The sequence below is a fragment of the Lottia gigantea genome, assembly GCF_000327385.1.
Source record: "Lottia gigantea unplaced genomic scaffold LOTGIsca_35, whole genome shotgun sequence".
Classification (NCBI taxonomy): Eukaryota; Metazoa; Mollusca; class Gastropoda; family Lottiidae; genus Lottia; species Lottia gigantea.
The window spans coordinates 1,317,398-1,336,095 of NW_008709190.1; the positions used below are offsets into that span (position 1 = coordinate 1,317,398).

The window sequence follows — 18,698 nt, forward strand, 5'->3', positions numbered from 1 at the left end:
TCTTTTCCCCCCCCCCCTTTCCCCCCCCCCTTTTTTTTAGAAAATGGTTTTTGCCCTAAATTTTATTGTACCTCCACTCCATTTTTAACAAATCTGTTTAATATGACGTCATTTTGTAATAAATAGAGGATTTGTTTTCAAAGATTCATGTGATCCCCCCCCCCCTCCTCCACAGTCCCTCCTCCACCTTTTTCCCCCCCCCCCCCCCCCCCCCCCCCAATCTCGACTGGTGTTTATTTATATTGGCGCTTAAAAGGAAAAGCCACAGAAAAAAGAAATATAAACATTGAAGCATTTGCTCTATCAATCCCATGTACGATTTTTCTTCCCTTAATCTTGTTTTGAAGAACATAAACTAATACATTGATGTTAAAACATCTGTGTTCATCCCATCTCTCAATCAACTCGCAACCTTCAGATCAATTATTCCAACTTTTATTAGCCATTTGTTTTCTTTTTTCTACTGTGTTAAATAGCGAGGAACATTTTACACAGTCTTTGCCGTCTATAGGCAATCAATAAAGATGAATAAGGTTTAGATGGATATTATCTTTTTTGCTTTTATTCCTTTTGATTTGTGGTTATATTAAGAATCAAACAGTGATTGACATTTAGAAATCGTCGACAGCCGCTTAATTGGTAGGCTGCAACTGAATAATCTTTTTTCTGATTGAAATTGTGGGAGTAAGGAATTGACATTTCTATAAGTATCTGGACAGCAGAAAAATAACATTTTTATGAGTTATTTGTTCTCTACTGCAACCAGTAGACATTACCAATTCTGAACATATAGATGAGAGGGAGGGGGGGGTGCACTGTAGAGAATTTCAAATCTACCATCCATGTAAAGAGTTCTGAACTCTCATTGCATCCCACGTACAGCCCACGACTTAGGTTAATGTGGTTGTAATAACAATATTGAATTGAAATTACGAAAGCGAAGGCCAGGGGTAAAATTCAATTACTGTTAAATGTGCAGAAAAAAGTCGCCAAAAAAATATTATGTATAAGTCTTTTACGCCTTAGGGTGCACTTACAAATAAATCGATGAAGTATATACATTCACTTATTAATCTTGTTAAGTATTGTTACATTAAGCGAAGTATAGAAAGAGTTGAATAAAATTCCTTATTGGATCTGCCTTCGGTTTGCTTATATATTTTCCAGAGTCAATTAAAGAAATATTTTTTTAAACATCATTTGACACTCAATAAAATTTCTTTGACAATGAGGACCGCAGGGGCGTATTCATTTCACTGATATATTTTTTCTTCTATAAAGTAATCTGGTTGATTAAATGAAATATTTCCTATGGGGATATCTCTCAAATACAGACAAGAACAAATCTAGACAAGGACGTATATTGCGTTCGGTATTCGTGTATTACATGAACCTTTATTAGCCTTGTTTATTTCCTCTTTCCAGATAATACATCATCAATGTGGCTATAATGAAGAAATTGTCTGTGATCACGCTAATTCTGGCTTTGTCGGTCGTTGCAAACGTTGGACTGATTGCATTCGTTATCTGGTTAGCCACGCATAAAGATGAAACAATTCCGACAATTTGTGGCGATGAAGAACCTAATCCTAAGCTTTTTAAAGACGCTACTTACCAAAATATCTTTGAAGATTTGAATTCATCGGAAATTAACGAAGTATTGGATTACTTATATTCCCAATCAGAATTAAAGTTGGTCAAACCAGATAAAGCTAACTTGACAACGAATTATATCATAGGACTAGAACTACATGTTCCGAACAAATCGCAAGCACTTAAATTTCTCGATGGAAATGGTCGTGAGATACCCCCAGCTCGAGAGGCGAAGGCATACCTGTTTCTGCCACAGAATGACCCACCCGTTGTTGAAGAGTATATCGTTGCTCCCATACCACGACCAACAAGATACTATCATAATCCAAGAAGAATCAAAGATATCCCATATAGAGTTCGACAATTCAGCAACACAGAGATGGTCGTAGCGGTCAACTTACTTCGAAAAGAAGTTGCTACCAAGGTCGAAAATATGTTGAAGCGAAGTTACGGCGCTTCGTTTATCTGCAAGAAGAACTGTCTCACGTTTACAGCATCGGCCGTCTCTTCAGCGTTTTCGAAGGAGAGAAAGTTGTGGATTACGTCTTTGTATCAACTAGAATTCGCAACACTTCATCCAGTTGGTTTTCAAATTCTTATTAATATGGACGGCATCAATGCCTCAAATTGGAAAATTGAAAAACTTTGGTATGCAAATAAAATGTTTTCATCGGTAGAAGAATTAGTCCGGAAATACGAAAATAACGAAATCCCAAAAGCATTGATCAGACCACCAAAAGCATCCCCAGGAGAAACATCTGTTCCGGGCTCACTGAATATACGGGGTAAAAGATTCCCTGATGTACCAACATCAGGTCCTAAACAATATGAACCCCAAGGACATCGCTATAGAGTTAGAAATCAACATGTGGATTATCTTCAATGGGAATTCAATTTTAGGATGTCATATGCATCAGGGATTCAGTTGTACGACATAAAGTTTCAAAATGAGAGGATTATGTATGAGTTGAGTATGCAGGAAATAATTGTGATTTATGCTGGAGCAACCCCACATGGTCTTTATGCTCAGTTATCGGACAGTGCTTTTGGTATTGGTAATCGCGCTCATGGTATGATGCCGGGTGTCGATTGTCCGGAACATGCCACTTTTGTGGATTCTGTTATCTACAACGAAGACAATCTTACGCCTAAAACGTATCCTAACGCAATTTGTGTATTTGAACATAACACGGCGTTACCTTTACGTCGTCATCGCTCTGGAAGTTCCCGAAGTGGATTCTTTAATTCGGGATTAGTAGATTATGTTCTTATTCTCCGAACTATGTTTGTAATGTTTAATTATGACTACATCATTGATTTTGTATTTCATCAAAACGGTGCTATTGACGTTAAAGTGCATTCGACTGGGTTCATTCTGTCCAGTTTGTATTATCATGAAGAAGGAGCTTATGGGTTTCGTGTTTCGGAATCGTCTATTGCCCCTGTTCATCATCATTTATTCAGTTTTAAGGCAGATATGGATATACTCGGAACCAAAAATCGATACATGACTTTGGATACAGAGGTAGAAAATCGAACCAGGAAATGGTATGAAAATGGTGAATACCATACTCAACTGACTTTTAAACGCAATTTAAAATCTACTGAACAAAAGGCAGCATATAAATACAATTTTAATACCCCGAAATATCATTTAATCATAAACAATGACAAACTAAACAAATACTCAGAACCCAGAGGATATCGAATTCTTGGGAAAGGATTCAGTAAGCAAATTTTACCAGAAAACCACGGTTTCGAACGAACTATAACGTGGTCGAGATATCAAATGTGTGTAACGAAACGGAAAGATAGTGAAGATACTAGCAGTTCAATGTATTCAATGTTTGATAGTGGTGATCCTGTAGTCGATTTTGTTTCCTATATAAATGATAATGAGAATATTGTAGATGAGGTAAGTAGTATTTGATAACATTCTGTATGAATAACTAAACTAACCTGTAGGGTAAGAATTCAGTTTCAGATGTTTCAGATATATTTTCTGAAGGTTTGCAAAATGTCAAAGTTTCCAACTTCTCATTAAATCTGGTGATTATTACCAACACCAAATAATGCACGAATCTTTTTAACTTTTTGTCCTGAACGCGATATGATCAAAAAATTTTTGTCGATAGGTGGAAAGGGGTGGGTGTAAAGTTACTTTTTCGCTTTATTGTAGTCATGATAACGTCTTAACAATCATAGTATGGTGTGACGCTGTAGCTTGCGATATCTACCATATTATATTATAGTGTGACGCTGTAGCCTACGATATCTCCCATTTTATATCATAGTGTGGCGCTGTAGCTTGCTATATCTCCCATATTATATTATAGTGTGGCGCTGTAGCCTACGATATCTCCCATTTTATATCATAGTGTGGCGCTGTAGCTTGAGATATTTCCCATATCATATTATGGTGAGACGCTGTAGCTTGCGATATCTCCCATATCATATTATGGTGTGACGATGCAGCTTACAAAATCACCCATATTTTATTATGGTGTGACGCTGTAGCTTGCGATATCTCCCATATCATATTATAGTGTGACGTTGTAGCTTGCGATATCTCCCATATTATATTATGGTGTGACGATGCAGCTTGCTATATCTCCCATATCATATTATGGTGTGACGCTGTAGCTTGCGATATCTCCCATATCATATTATTTTGTGGCGCTGTAACTTGCGATATCTCCCATATTGTATTATATTGTGACGGTGTAGCCTATGATATCTCCCATTTTATAGCATGGTGTGGCGCTATAGCTTGCAATATCTCGCATAATATATTATGGTGTGACGCTGTAGCTTGCAATTTCTCTCATATCATATTATGGTGTGACGCTATAGCTTGCAATATCTCCCATATTATATTATGGTGTGGCGCTGTAGCTTGCAATATCTCGCATAATATATTATGGTGTGACGCTGTAGCTTGCAATTTCTCTCATATCATATTATGGTGTGACGCTATAGCTTGCAATATCTCCCATATTATATTATGGTGTGGCGCTGTAGCTTGCAATTTCTTCCATATCATATTATGATGTGACGGTGTAGCTTGCAATATCTCCCATATCATATTATGGTGTGACGCTGTAGCTTGCAATTTCTCTCACATCATATTATGGTGTGACACTGAAGAGGAAGTTTAACAAAGCGCACAATTAAGTATATATGATATCGATTGGAAGTATATACTGAACTTCAAGATAACTTAAGAGTACACTTTAAGCATCTCAGCTTAGACAAGGAATATACACGAATTCGTTTTCACAGATTGCATGCAACTTCGCAAGTGCGAGTTTGCCTGTAAACTAGGACCCTCTTCTAACAACATAACCTATACTAAATTCTAGTCTCTGCTGGAAACCCTAATTGAAGCTGTATCACATTTTTAACACAATATCTCTTCTTAATAAAAAATAAATCTCTTCCAAATAGGTTTGATATTTTTAGTCTGAAAAAACGCATGCTTATTAGTAACCTGATATCGATGCTAATTTCTCTTCAATTAAAGAATAAGCTGGTAGTTTTAAAGGTGAAAACCTCTTTGATTATTTGAATAATAAACTAATACTCCCTTTTCAACTCCAATTTATACTTCATTGATCTATTCAGTAAATCTATCTTTTCGTTATTTGAATGTACAAAATTCATTAATACTGGACATAACCAAACAAAACAGCGCGCCCTGCCTTGTCATTTGAAATGTAGTTTCGAATGTTGAAAGCTTGACAAAAATTTTCTTTAATAAAATGTCGATGAAAAATTGATGTTTAAAGTAAATTTTTGTAAACTTTGGACGGCGTTCAAGGCAGTATTGTCTTTATAGGGATTCTTTAACTTTTATTATACGGGCATTTTACGTTTGACTATAGTCTAACCTCTTTTAACAGCGATTTGATTGGCGTATATTACATCCTTTGATGCAAATCGCTCAAAATTACACTAAACACAATTTAAAAAAAGAATCTGGTCAGATCATTCTTAAAAGAAACCGCACCCATCCTGGATTTGCCCGAAACATAGAGCTCGCAAACCAAATGTACGTAGGCCCAATGTTAGATTCTATAGTACTAGTAGAAGCTGACTGTGACGAACATGCATCATACAACAGTTACAAGGATAAGATTTGTGTAGTCGATAAATAGTCTATTGGTAATCAATCTTTGATTCTTTATGTTAAGATGGATGGTATAAGCTGAGTTTAATGACGTTAGCATGTAAGAATGCAACAGACGAGAAAATTCCTATGAAGTTCGTTATCATATAGTTTCTGATTTCTATTTTCAGGATTTAGTTGCTTGGCTTAGTCTTGGCATGCATCATATACCTCATACAGAAGACGTACCCAATACTGCCACCACCGGAAATGAGATGTCAATATCTTTCTTACCTTTTAACTATTTTACTGAAGATCCGTCGATGGGATCACGCGATGCTGTTCGAGTTGATTCGAAAATCAAGTCAAAGGGTCAAAAGGCAGACGTGACTATTGAACGCTATGGAACTCCTCATAAATTTTCTTGCTTAGCCAAACAATATGATTTTCAAAAGATTGTTAATAATGCTTCGGTTCTATTTCAACAACCTTGAAGTCAGTGTGATGACTATTATTAAACAGGAATAGATTGTAGCATGATTGAGATTTCTTTTAGCGTTTAGATGCCTTCCACTGACGTCACGAAAGTTTGATAGGACTTTGTTGTTCAATGACACAATGCTATAATATATTCATTCAAGTATAGATCCAAGGCTAAGTAGATCTGGAAATGGTACGCCAAGCCAGATTGGTTTCGAATATTGTTCGTCAGAAAACAACCGGAAGTATCCTTTTGCAGTTTGTGGTACGGCTAAGCTCTTTGCTAGAAGTATCCACCGAAACATCATTTGGATCCCTTTGAGCTTGGCATGCATGCAAAAGACATTAATTAGTACACAGTCGTTGTATGCATCCGTGTTGGATTATGTTAATGGATAATACATTGACTATTTATGAGAGAAAACTTTCAGATGGAATTAAATCTTTGACTGTTCGACCTTAAAATACAATCAAATGCAATTGTATCAATGATATATTATAACTAGATTTTTTTTTTTACAAAAAAACGGAGTGTTTTTTTAATCAGATGCTTTACTCTCTGAAAGTGTTAAAATGTGTTCAGTTGGCAACAACGTGGGTAAGATCAGGTCACATGTTAAAATGCAATCTTTTTTTAGCGCATCAATGCCTGACTAGCCTACATTGATTCATTTGTTTTTCAGGCAAATGAATTGGCATCATTAACTAGACATTCTGATAGAGTAGTGTCTGTAGCTAGTGGTGTTTCTGGGAATAAGTAGGTGGAGGGGCCAAATAATTGTCGAGGGGGTCAAACAGCACCAGACATGTAAAAAATGAATGAAATTTAAAATTGGGCCTGGCTAGCCTCATTATTGTGAAGGGGGGGGGGGATTATTAGCGGATAAACGGTCATCTGTCATCCAAATTTACGTATGTATTAGGAGGGGCCACCGCCAATTTTTTTGGAATCCATTCTAGGGAGTGTCAGAAATCTTAACTTTGATGTTGAATTTTTATTATCGTTACCTGCATACATTATCAAGATATAAATAAATAACAAAATATCACAGTTTCGTAAAATAAGATATGGTTATATTACAATCTAAAAATGGTCAATTGACAAACCAAAATTTCATTCCGACCAACAGAATATGTTGTATAGCTTTTACACTATAAATACCTATTGATATGGGTTCAACAAGGAACAAGAACATGACCCTCTTGGCATCTTCACAATGTCAAGCTTGTACAAACTTTGTCTTTTATCTTGACTGCAATAGCCACCTTTGGTATATGCAGCAATCTGATTGGATTGTACACTATCAGAGCCCCTCAACTGAAAGTTTGTAAGCCATACTGTTCACAGTCTTAATGTCAAGGGTTCTGATTGGCTGTTTTCTTTAGAGTACTGTCCAATCACTGCATCGCGTGATACAAGAATACAGGCAATTGCAGTCAAGATATTAGACACAGTACATAATAACTTGATGTCATGAAGATGTCCTTTTATATAAACAGCTTGATTACTGGGTTAAAGACCAACCCAACTACAGTAGTTGGAAATAAAATTGCTTCAGTTGAATTTCAGTAAAAGCTTGGACGGTGGACTGCTGGACTAATCAGAACTGTTTAGTAGTGGGAAGCCACAGATCTTTGTCTAGCCTCCTCTAACATTTTACAGCTTATAGCTGTTCTAATAACAGACATTCTTTCAGCAGCGGGGAAAAACTTTCTGACAAAGAAAATGTGAATTTGATGTGTCCAGAAATTGAATCTTCTGGTTGCTTCATCTAACTCTTCTTCTTCCTCATTTTCACCATCACCTGAAATAAAAATGACCCTTTGAGTTTCATTCTTGACCACTCTCAGCGAAAAAGTATCTCTGAATTTGAGCTTCATCAATGAGTAGCAACTGCCCAGTACCTCAAAATAAAGATAAGATTTTCTAAACACAGACCCATCAATTTGCCCTCGACTAAATCTTCCAAAATGAAATGAAATGAAATGAAATGAATGGAGTTTTACTTCCTACTTTTCTGCACCTTGTGGGTTAATGAAGACGGGACTAAATCTTCCAAGAACTTACTGATTCTATCTGTATCATCTATAGCGATTTCTGTATGCCCACCAATAGACACTGTACTCTGTATTAATTGAGCATTATCTTCTGTACCTGTTGTTTGAGTGCTCACAAATGATGCAGATTTTTGTTGTTCTCCTAAATCTTGGATGTCTATAAAAGATGAACACAAAACATATCATTTGCAGCATGCTCACAGACTATGCAAAGGTTCAAAAGAACAGATACCAAGTGGCAAAAGGTAGTTCAACCAATCATAATGTACCATAACTTCATAAGCATCTTCCATAATCCTTAGATGTTGGGGAAACGTCTGTCTGCATAAAAAATCTAATTATGACCAATTTTGTCGCAAGTATGATATTTCTACTTATGGCTAATTCTTATTATCAGATTTTTTTTTTATCAACAGGACTCTGACCCAGTAATGTTTTCTTGACAGTCTGAATTGAAGAATACAAATTAAATGTGTGTGTATACCTTTTGAACTGTCTTGTAGACCTTGAATACCAGTATCTGATATCAGGTTGTTGGAAGATGCTTGATTCTAAAATAAAAATTTACATACTTTAATCAAACCAGAGTAACCTAACTCAAGCAACAGTAATAAAACACCTTTATAGTATCAGTTTCTTATCTATACAAAAATGTCAGTATTCAAAATTCATACAATAAGAGATATTAAAACAGTGAAGCAAGCCATTCAAGATGTTCAATGACCAATCATTGGACCAGCATTTTGGACCAGGAAGTTCTAATGAATTGACAAACTTGGGTGCAGACATTGTCTATCCACACAGAGAGATGGGAGTATAAGTATCCTACTTCAAGTGTCTTATGTGAGTTCTCGGCTGTTTTATTTGTGGTCGCTGCTGATGATTGAGCTCTTGTTGGTGTTCCCATACCACTAGAATTATCAAGATTGGGTGTTGCTTGTGCTGATTCCACACCATCTTCAACACCAGCCTATAAAACAGAGACATACATGGTTGTCAACTAATTGACAAGGAAATGATGATTCATAAAACCAACTGCAGTAGAAAGGAGAAGATAACTCACATGACTTGTCAACCTAGATGGAGCTACTGGTATAGAGTACATGCTTTGATCTTGTGTCAAAGCTGTACTTGGTCGAGGTGTTGCAGGATCTTTAACTACTGCTTCTGTTACAAATATCTCAGCACAGCCAATTAATGCTTCAAAAAACTCCAAGAAAGTCATCTGCAACATAGAGGTATGTTAAGTAAATTAGATAACAATTTCATTTCGTTTTTATTTTTTTTGTCGGTCTCCAGTGTAATCTTACAAGAATCATACCAAAGGTCACGTAAGAGGATAGCGAAAGCCTGTTCCCTAATCCTATTATGTAAATAAATATTGTTTATACAGAAAAAATGGTGACGTTTCAAGCTATTTACAACAGACAATCACACCCCGTTTTCCCACCAATCATTGGCAGTCTTATAATGTCATTGGTCTTATTGCTCTACTTTGGGTTGCGCTATGCTACAATTCATAGTTAATATTTAGACACAGATTCCACATGACACTCTGTAGTCCTGTTGTAATATCTTACCTCTAGTTCTAGATTATAACATCCTTCAGAATCATCAACACTAGGATCATCTGATGACAATACTCTTATTACTGCTTGTGGATCTAAATCATTGTTTATCAACTTTAAATCCTACAATCAATAAAAGCATTGAATATATAATTAAATGATACTTTTCATCGTAACATCTATACTTTTCATTGTAACATCTATATTTTTCATTGTAACATCTATACTTTTCATTGTAACATTTATACTTTTCATTGTAACATTTATACTTTTCATTGTAACATTTATACTTTTCATTGTAACATCTATACTTTTCATTATAACATCTATACTTTTCATTGTAACATTTATACTTTTCATTGTAACATTTATACTTTTCATTGTAACATCTATACTTTTCATTATAACATCTATACTTTTCATTGTAACATTTATACTTTTCATTGTAACATCTATACTTTTCATTGTAACATCTATACTTTTCATTATGACATCTATACTCTTCATTGTAACATTTATACTTTTCATTGTAACATCTATACTTTTCATTGTAACATTTATACTTTTCAAAGGAACATCAATACTTTTTATTGTCATAATTATTTCTACTACTCACTGAAACAATTCGACTTTTCATCTTAACATTTATTATTTTTATTTCAGTTTATCCTAACATTTAATACTTTACTTTGTAACATATATGCTGTCCATTGAAAGATTTATACTTTTCAATAAAAGATTTAATAATTTGCATTGGAACATAATATACTTTACATATGAATATAAATGCTTTTCATACAAACATTTGATGTTTTTCATTGAAACATTTATACTTTCAATTTAAATATTAATGCTTTTTATTCGAACTTAATGGCACATAATTTCAATCACGATTTTTACACTTTTAACCAACAATTTTTGCTTTTTATTTGAACACATTTTAACTTGAAACATTTCTTTTCATTAAAGATTGGAATGATCTCAACCAACAATGACTTAATGTATAATTACAATGGAATGTAATAGCAACATTTTTTATTCCATCTTGGAATTTCAGAAACAGACATAGAACCCCAGGCAGCTAACAAGTTGGAATGTTGAAGAAACATTTAAATAATACATTTCAATTTAAATACAATTAAAACTGTCAAAAAAGTAAATAACTAACTAACTAATATTATGACTAACACATTTCTATTGGGGCCCTTCTTAACTCAGAATGTCTAATTTGTTTCATCACTTCCGAAACTATTACAAGAACATATACTTTTCATTGAAACATCTATACTTTTCATTGTTACATTTATACTTTTCATTGAAACATCTAGATACTTTTCATTGTAACATTTATACTATTCATTATGACAATTTTCATTGTAACATTAATACTTTTCATTGTAACATCTATACTTTTCATTGTAACATTTATACTTTTCATTGAAACATCTAGATACTTTTCATTGAAACATCTATACTTTTCATTGGAACATTCATACTTTTCATTATGACAATTTTCATTGTACTAATTTTCATTGTAACATTTATACTTTTCATTGTAACATCTATCTATACTTTTCATTGTAACATTTATACTTTTCATTGTAACATCTATACTTTTCATTAAAACAATTTTCATTGTAACATTTATACTTTTCATTATAACAATTTTCATTGTACCATATACTTTGCATTGAAACATCTCTACTTATTTGTTTGAGACAATTGTTTGCCATCTTTTGAAATATGATAATTCCAGACATTAACTTAACTTGTTATCTCCTATTCTACCTGCAATGAATTGTGTTGTCCCATCCAATTAAAATGTGATGGATAACTCAATCAATCCAATTTGATTAAAGATAAGTTAATGTATCTAAATCCTTACCTTCATCATAAATAAATACTGTCTCATCTTTAATGCTGGTTCTTTTGGTTTGTGCTGAAAAATAAAAATAAATCAACAATCCAAATATCAAACCATTCTTTCATGACCAGAAAATAGCACTCCATAATTGAAACTAGAGGATAAGTTGTAAATGGCACAAAAAAATGATATGATTGTAGTATTTAAGGGATAAGTAGGCCATTTTTTGACCAATTAGTCTCAGAAACTGTAATCTATTAGCTGAGCTAATGAGTAATAGTGTTCAAAGCTCACTGTCAAATTTGAGCCTTCAAATCCATTTGTGTCCACCAGAATTATCTGCGTTTGAATGTTAAATTGACGGCGCATCATTTTAAGATACTCTGTGATATATAGACAAGACATATATAGAAAAGACATATATAGAAATAGTAAAATTCCTATTTTGAAATATTTTTATAGGAATTATGTGATCTTCGTACATTTCTAGTACTTCTGAAGACTATTTATATTTAATAAAGTCTAAAATCAACCAAAAATGGCACACATATCCCTTTAAATACAAATTTATCAGAAATATTATCTACAGTTACCAATGACCCTATTACAAACAGTTTATTATAACCAGATAACAAAGGGTTACAAAATTATCATTAAAAGAATTCATAAGAGGTTTTTTAAGTTTTTTATTTGGATGAGGGACACTAATAGCATCAATTTGAGCCATTCTAAATTTCAGTATGTAGTTCCTGCAATTCCACAAAAACTACGGGTTTTAGTGACTTTTTCAAAGTTTTGGTGGAATTGCAGAAACCAAAGACATCTGAATGAAATTTGGAATGGTGCAAATTGATGCAATTAGTGTCAATATAACAAAAATTAGAAAATCTCTTTACAATCCCTTTAACATAAAATAACAAATTCATTAAGCTTTTGGACACTGAGCATAAATGAGATGAAAGGTCAGATACCTTGAAACCCAAGGTAAACCATCTGCTTGTGTTGAAAGTTTTGATATACACATAACAAAAGGAAGGTTAATGGTCACAAGACTGTGTTCTCAATTATCAATCTAAGTCTGTTTATATCCATTGGAAATAGCAATACACTGTTTAATACTTCAAAATAGCTTTAAAACAATAGGACGTGATTGCATCAAGAACTGCTGTTTCTCTTCAAATGAAATTAGGAAGGCTAATTCGAACAGTGCACATATGAATTTTAATTAAGACAGGAATAGAAACGAATTCCATATGTCCTGGAATTAGATTTAGATCATAAATTAATGACTATGACACTCTAATTGTCTCAGTGGGAAGTCAACAATGATTCATTAAAATAAACAGAAATCAGATTTTGACAGATCGGTTTATTTTATGTGAAATCAAGGGAGGTAGAACCATGCGGAGTTGACATGATAATCAACTTATAGAACTCTTGGTTTTTAAACAATCAAATAGAATAAAATATAATAAACTGAAGAAAATAATTCCATATTCTAGGAAATAACTCCTCATATAGACCTTATTCACGTTTCGTTTTTGAGACACCGAAAGCGAGGTTCATAACGCAAGTTATGGCATCCATTGATAAGATGGCAACGCTATGAATGAACAGCCAATGTGACATCATTGAACATCCAATCAACAGGGAGAAAATGGGCTTAAACAGCCCTTTCTCAGAAATGTGTGATGGTAAAATTCATCTGAAAGTATCATTAAGTAGCTGAATCAATTCCTATTTTAATTATGTAAAATATGGTTATCAGTGGGATTAGAAATGAAATGAATGGAGTTTTACGTCCTACTTTTCTGCACTTGAGGTGATTTTACTGCAGTGATATAACATTACCATTGTTTGTTTGGGATTAGAAATGAAATGTTTCATGGTAGTGATTTTACTGCAGTGACATAACGTTAGCTTTGTTTGTTTGGGTTATTAGCCTCATTCTGGATTCAATATGGCCGATGCATGTATTATATCTATTGCAATGTTGAAAAGGTTATTTCATTATTTGTCTGCACTAATACTTTCATTTTAGATGGTGTCAAGGAAAATTTTCGAAAAATGAATGTTTTATGTATTTGTCAAACTTGGATACTGAAATATACATATAAAAATGCCTGTATTCCATCTTAACACTTTTCACAAATATAAAATAATTCTGTTTGTTATCTTGAGAACAACCAATCAGAAATGACCTTTTCTGGTTTATTAAAAGCTATTTACAGCAACATTGTCAAAAATAATGAGGACAAAATCATTGAAATTTAAATCATTAGACTTTCACCTGCTGGCAGAGATTAGAATTCATCACCACCATTTGTCAGACAGAACCAGACAATGATCGATGAAAGACAAAATGATGACTAATAAAATATTTTGTGATGGAAATCAGTTTTTAACACAGCACACATATTTTCATTAGATTTGTATTTGAGTTTTAGCTTTACACAAGCACATTTCACTGCAATAAGGCACATAATGCAAGGGCAATAACTCTGTAACCCTCTATCAATCACAAAAATAAAGCTCATCTGAGATCAAAGCAAAACACTAAACCTGATCAAACTGTAATCAATGCCCTTTTCAAAGGGATAGATGCGCCATTTTTTGGACCAATCATACATTAGTCTCAGAAACAGGAATCTTATAGCTAAGCCAGTAATACTGTTTACAGCTCACCTTTGAAATTTGAGCCTTCAAATCCATGTGCGACTAAAATTATCCGCATTTGAAAGTTTAAAAAGACAAAGACAAGTCTGTTTTAAGACACATCCATATATAGAGAAGACATCTATAGACATAGGCAAAGAAATTCCTAGTTTGAGATATATTTAAAGGAATTATGTGATTTTATGTACATTTCTAGTACTACAGAATACTATTTACATATATTCCAGACTAAAATCAACCCCCAGAATGGAGTACCTATCCCTTTAAGAACATTAACACTTGATATAAAATCTTCCATTAGACATTTTTTCGGACATCCTAATCATAGAAACTAAAAAATGTAGTTGATAATCATAGGTACATGTCCATGTAATGTAAAATATTGTATTTCATTTCCAAAATCACATTCAAAATTTTCCCATCTATTTCCTTCCATTTTAAATGGAACGTGGAACGTGGAAAACGTTCTGAACTCTGTTCCAACTTGTTTTATAGAACGCTTAACTGATTCCATAAATCCCGAATGTGCAGAACTCACCAATCGAGCATCCCCGTCTTTGAATGTATATAATATAACATATATTATATTTTTAGGTAAGCTTATACCACAAAAATGTGTAAGAAAAATAAGTCCATTGAACAAATTTAGGATTCAAATTCAAAATCACACCTGATCAATACAGCTATTTTTTACAGTACTTACCTTTCTTGGTGAAGATACAGATTGATACACTTCATAAGCTTGATCTAAATGTACTAGAGCATTATTAGCTCTTCTAGTTTCAATATAGATAAAACCTGTAATAAACAAATATACAGTAATATGTTATTATATTATAAATGGAAAAATGCATTATTTTGTTAAAAAAGAATCTATGATATGCATGAGTTTTATTGAGTATATATACTGCCTTTCGAAGGGTTAATGAAATAACAGCTATAATAAACATCACTTACCATGAACATTACAGGCATTCTGCAAGACATTTTCTGTGATCAATTTGGACATACACCATGATAATATAGGACCATCTTCTCTAGAAAAAAAAATTAGTCCACCAGAGTTACAGGTATGAACAGTCCACAAATGAGCTAACAAAATTTAAACTTTGATGTCATAATTTTTAATGTGATTATTTGTCAGGGCCTATAATGCCATCTATGCTCAAACCTTGTGACAGGATATTTTTGGTAAGCCAGACTTCAAAGACATGGGTACAAAAAAAGAGGCAGTCTGATTTAAAGGGGGGTGGGGGGATCCTAAATTAGGCAGCTGTGGAAGCACTGAAAGTGTAATGTAGTGTCTGAGAAGCTTCTCCTCCAAAACCTTATTTCAAAAATAAAATTGATTTCATGCATTCTGACACATATTTTGGGGAAAAGACATACAAAAAATTAACTTACTCCATCTGTTCATGATATGTATGATAGGCTAATATTATTAAATAATTAATAAACTGTCTCTGTAATATCTTCTCAAAAGGATTGTGAAGCTCATAAGTTGCTTTATGGTAATCTGAAAAAGAGTTGAGAAATTTAAAACCAAAGGAAACTATGGAGTGATCTTTAACTCGTTTGGTTTATAAATATTGGTTATTATTAACACTGATTGATAATAATAATATTATTTTACATGGGTCAGAATTAGGCCCAATACACACAGACATGGTCCTGTCTAATATTCAGCCCATAGGGTCAATATATAATGCAGTAGAGGACATTGTTGTTGGTAACTACAAATGTCATAGGGTTAAATTGGTTCAATATCTGTAGTTACGTCATTTATATTTTCCAAATCATTTCATCTAATGAAAGCTCGTAGAATAAACTATCTTAGTCACTTATTTCTTTCATTATGTGTACAGCTTCAGTTAATTGTCCATTCAAAGTTAGCTGCTCTGACCTTCATCAGTGACAGAGGGAATCTGAATAATTGAACCCTGGACCTTCACTCCTCCAGGTAACGAAACAAGATTGCAGTATCAAAAGATAAACTTACTCTTTCCAATGATTCTGTCCATATCCATTAAAGTCAACTCAAAATGATGTAATTGGCAATCTTTTAAAAATCTCCAGAATTGCATTTTATTCATAATATAGATATTATCTAGACTTTCATCATGACCTAGATTACTGTAGAAGGTGTAGATCTTCTTTATACTGGTTATATATCTCATTATAACAAACATCACCTAAAATATAAACATACTGGTTATATATCTCATTGTAACAAACATAACCTAAAATATAAACATACTGGTTATATATCTCATTGTAACAAACATCACCTAAAATATAAACATACTGGTTATATATCTCATTGTAACAAACATAACCTAAAATATAAACATACTGGTTATATATCTCATTGTAACAAACATAACCTAAAAAATAAACATACTGGTTATATATCTCATTATAACAAACATAACCTAAAAAATAGAAACATAACACTGGTTATATATCTCATTATAACAAACATAACCAGAAAATAGAAACATTACATATACTGGTTTTATATCTCATTGTAACAAACACAACCTAAAAAATAAACATACTGGTTATATATCTCATTATAACAAACACAACCTAAAAAATAAACATACTGGTTATATATCTCATTATAACAAACACAACCTAAAAAATAAACATACTGGTTATATATCTCATTATAACAAACATAACCTAAAAAATAGAAACATAACATATACTGGTTATATATCTCATTGTAACATACATCACCTAAAAAATACAAACATAATGTATACTGGTTATATATCTCATTATAACAAACATAACCTAAAATATAGAAACATTACGTATACTGGTTATATATCTCATTATAACAAACATAACCAGAAAAAAGAAACATTACGTATACTGGTTATATATCTCATTGTAACAAACACAACCTAAAAAATAAACATACTGGTTATATATCTCATTATAACAAACATATCCTAAAAAATAGAAACATAACATATACTGGTATAACCTAAAAAATAGAAACATTATGTATACTGGTTATATATCTCATTGTAACATACATAACCTAACAAATAAAAACATTACGTATATTGGTTTTATATCTCATTGTAACAAACACAATCTAAAAAATAAACATACTGGTTATATATCTCATTATAACAAACATAACCTAAAAAATAGAAACATAACATATACTGGTTATATATCTCATTGTAACATACATCACCTAAAAAATGGAAACATTATGTATACTGGTTATATATCTCATTGTAACAAACATAACCAGAAAATAGAAACATTACATATACTGGTTATATATCTCATTATAACAAACATAACCTAAAATATAGAAACATTACGTATACTTGTTTATATATCTCATTATAACAAACATAACCAGAAAATAGAAACATTACGTATACTGGTTATATATCTCATTGTAACAAACACAACCTAAAAAATAAACATACTGGTTATATATAACATTATAACAAACATAACCTAAAAAATAGAAACATAACATATACTGGTTATATATCTCATTGTAACATACATCACCTAAAAAATACAAACATTATGTATACTGGTTATATATCTCATTATAACAAACATAACCTAAAATATAGAAACATTACGTATACTGGTTATATATCTCATTATAACAAACATAACCAGAAAAAAGAAACATTACGTATACTGGTTATATATCTCATTGTAACAAACACAACCTAAAAAATAAACATACTGGTTATATATCTCATTATAACAAACATATCCTAAAAAATAGAAACATAACATATACTGGTATAACCTAAAAAATAGAAACATTATGTATACTGGTTATATATCTCATTGTAACATACATAACCTAACAAATAGAAACATTACGTATATTGGTTTTATATCTCATTGTAACAAACACAATCTAAAAAATAAACATACTGGTTTTATATCTCATTATAACAAACATAACCTAAAAAATAGAAACATAACATATACTGGTTATATATCTCATTGTAACATACATCACCTAAAAAATGGAAACATTATGTATACTGGTTATATATCTCATTGTAACAAACATAACCTAAAATATAGAAACATTACGTATACTTGTTTATATATCTCATTATAACAAACATAACCAGAAAATAGAAACATTACGTATACTGGTTATATATCTCATTGTAACAAACACAACCTAAAAAATAAACATACTGATTATATATAACATTATAACAAACATAACCTAAAAAATAGAAACATAACATATACTGGTTATATATCTCATTGTAACATACATCAACTAAAAAATAGAAACATTATGTATACTGGTTATATATCTCATTATAACAAACATAAC

The 18,698-nt window shown here is 32.2% G+C and overlaps 2 protein-coding genes across 2 annotated transcripts in view; one reads left to right on the forward strand and one right to left on the reverse strand.

Annotated features, from left to right (window-relative positions):
• Positions 1–1,450: 1,450 nt before the first annotated feature.
• Positions 1,451–6,195, forward strand: LOTGIDRAFT_120790 (hypothetical protein; the record flags this gene model as incomplete). The annotated part of the gene is made up of 2 exons (XM_009058693.1): positions 1,451–3,508; positions 5,893–6,195. The coding sequence occupies 2 exons, from the start codon at positions 1,451–1,453 to the stop codon at positions 6,193–6,195; spliced, it is 2,361 nt and encodes a 786-aa protein (XP_009056941.1).
• Positions 6,196–7,164: 969 nt separating this feature from the next.
• The window catches only part of LOTGIDRAFT_233146 (hypothetical protein), a 17,398-nt gene continuing 5,864 nt past the window's right edge, over positions 7,165–18,698 (reverse strand). The window contains exons 8-22 of the mRNA XM_009058694.1: positions 18,278–18,308; positions 17,889–17,893; positions 17,474–17,504; positions 17,085–17,089; positions 16,347–16,539; positions 15,752–15,863; positions 15,305–15,384; positions 15,051–15,145; positions 11,693–11,746; positions 9,820–9,930; positions 9,303–9,464; positions 9,069–9,209; positions 8,724–8,790; positions 8,250–8,396; positions 7,165–7,986 (exon numbers count right to left, since the gene is read on the reverse strand). Of these exons, the coding sequence (XP_009056942.1) occupies positions 7,793–7,986; positions 8,250–8,396; positions 8,724–8,790; positions 9,069–9,209; positions 9,303–9,464; positions 9,820–9,930; positions 11,693–11,746; positions 15,051–15,145; positions 15,305–15,384; positions 15,752–15,863; positions 16,347–16,539; positions 17,085–17,089; positions 17,474–17,504; positions 17,889–17,893; positions 18,278–18,308 (1,428 nt within the window). The 3' untranslated portion in view covers positions 7,165–7,792. The remainder of the gene's footprint in view (positions 7,987–8,249; positions 8,397–8,723; positions 8,791–9,068; positions 9,210–9,302; positions 9,465–9,819; positions 9,931–11,692; positions 11,747–15,050; positions 15,146–15,304; positions 15,385–15,751; positions 15,864–16,346; positions 16,540–17,084; positions 17,090–17,473; positions 17,505–17,888; positions 17,894–18,277; positions 18,309–18,698) is intronic.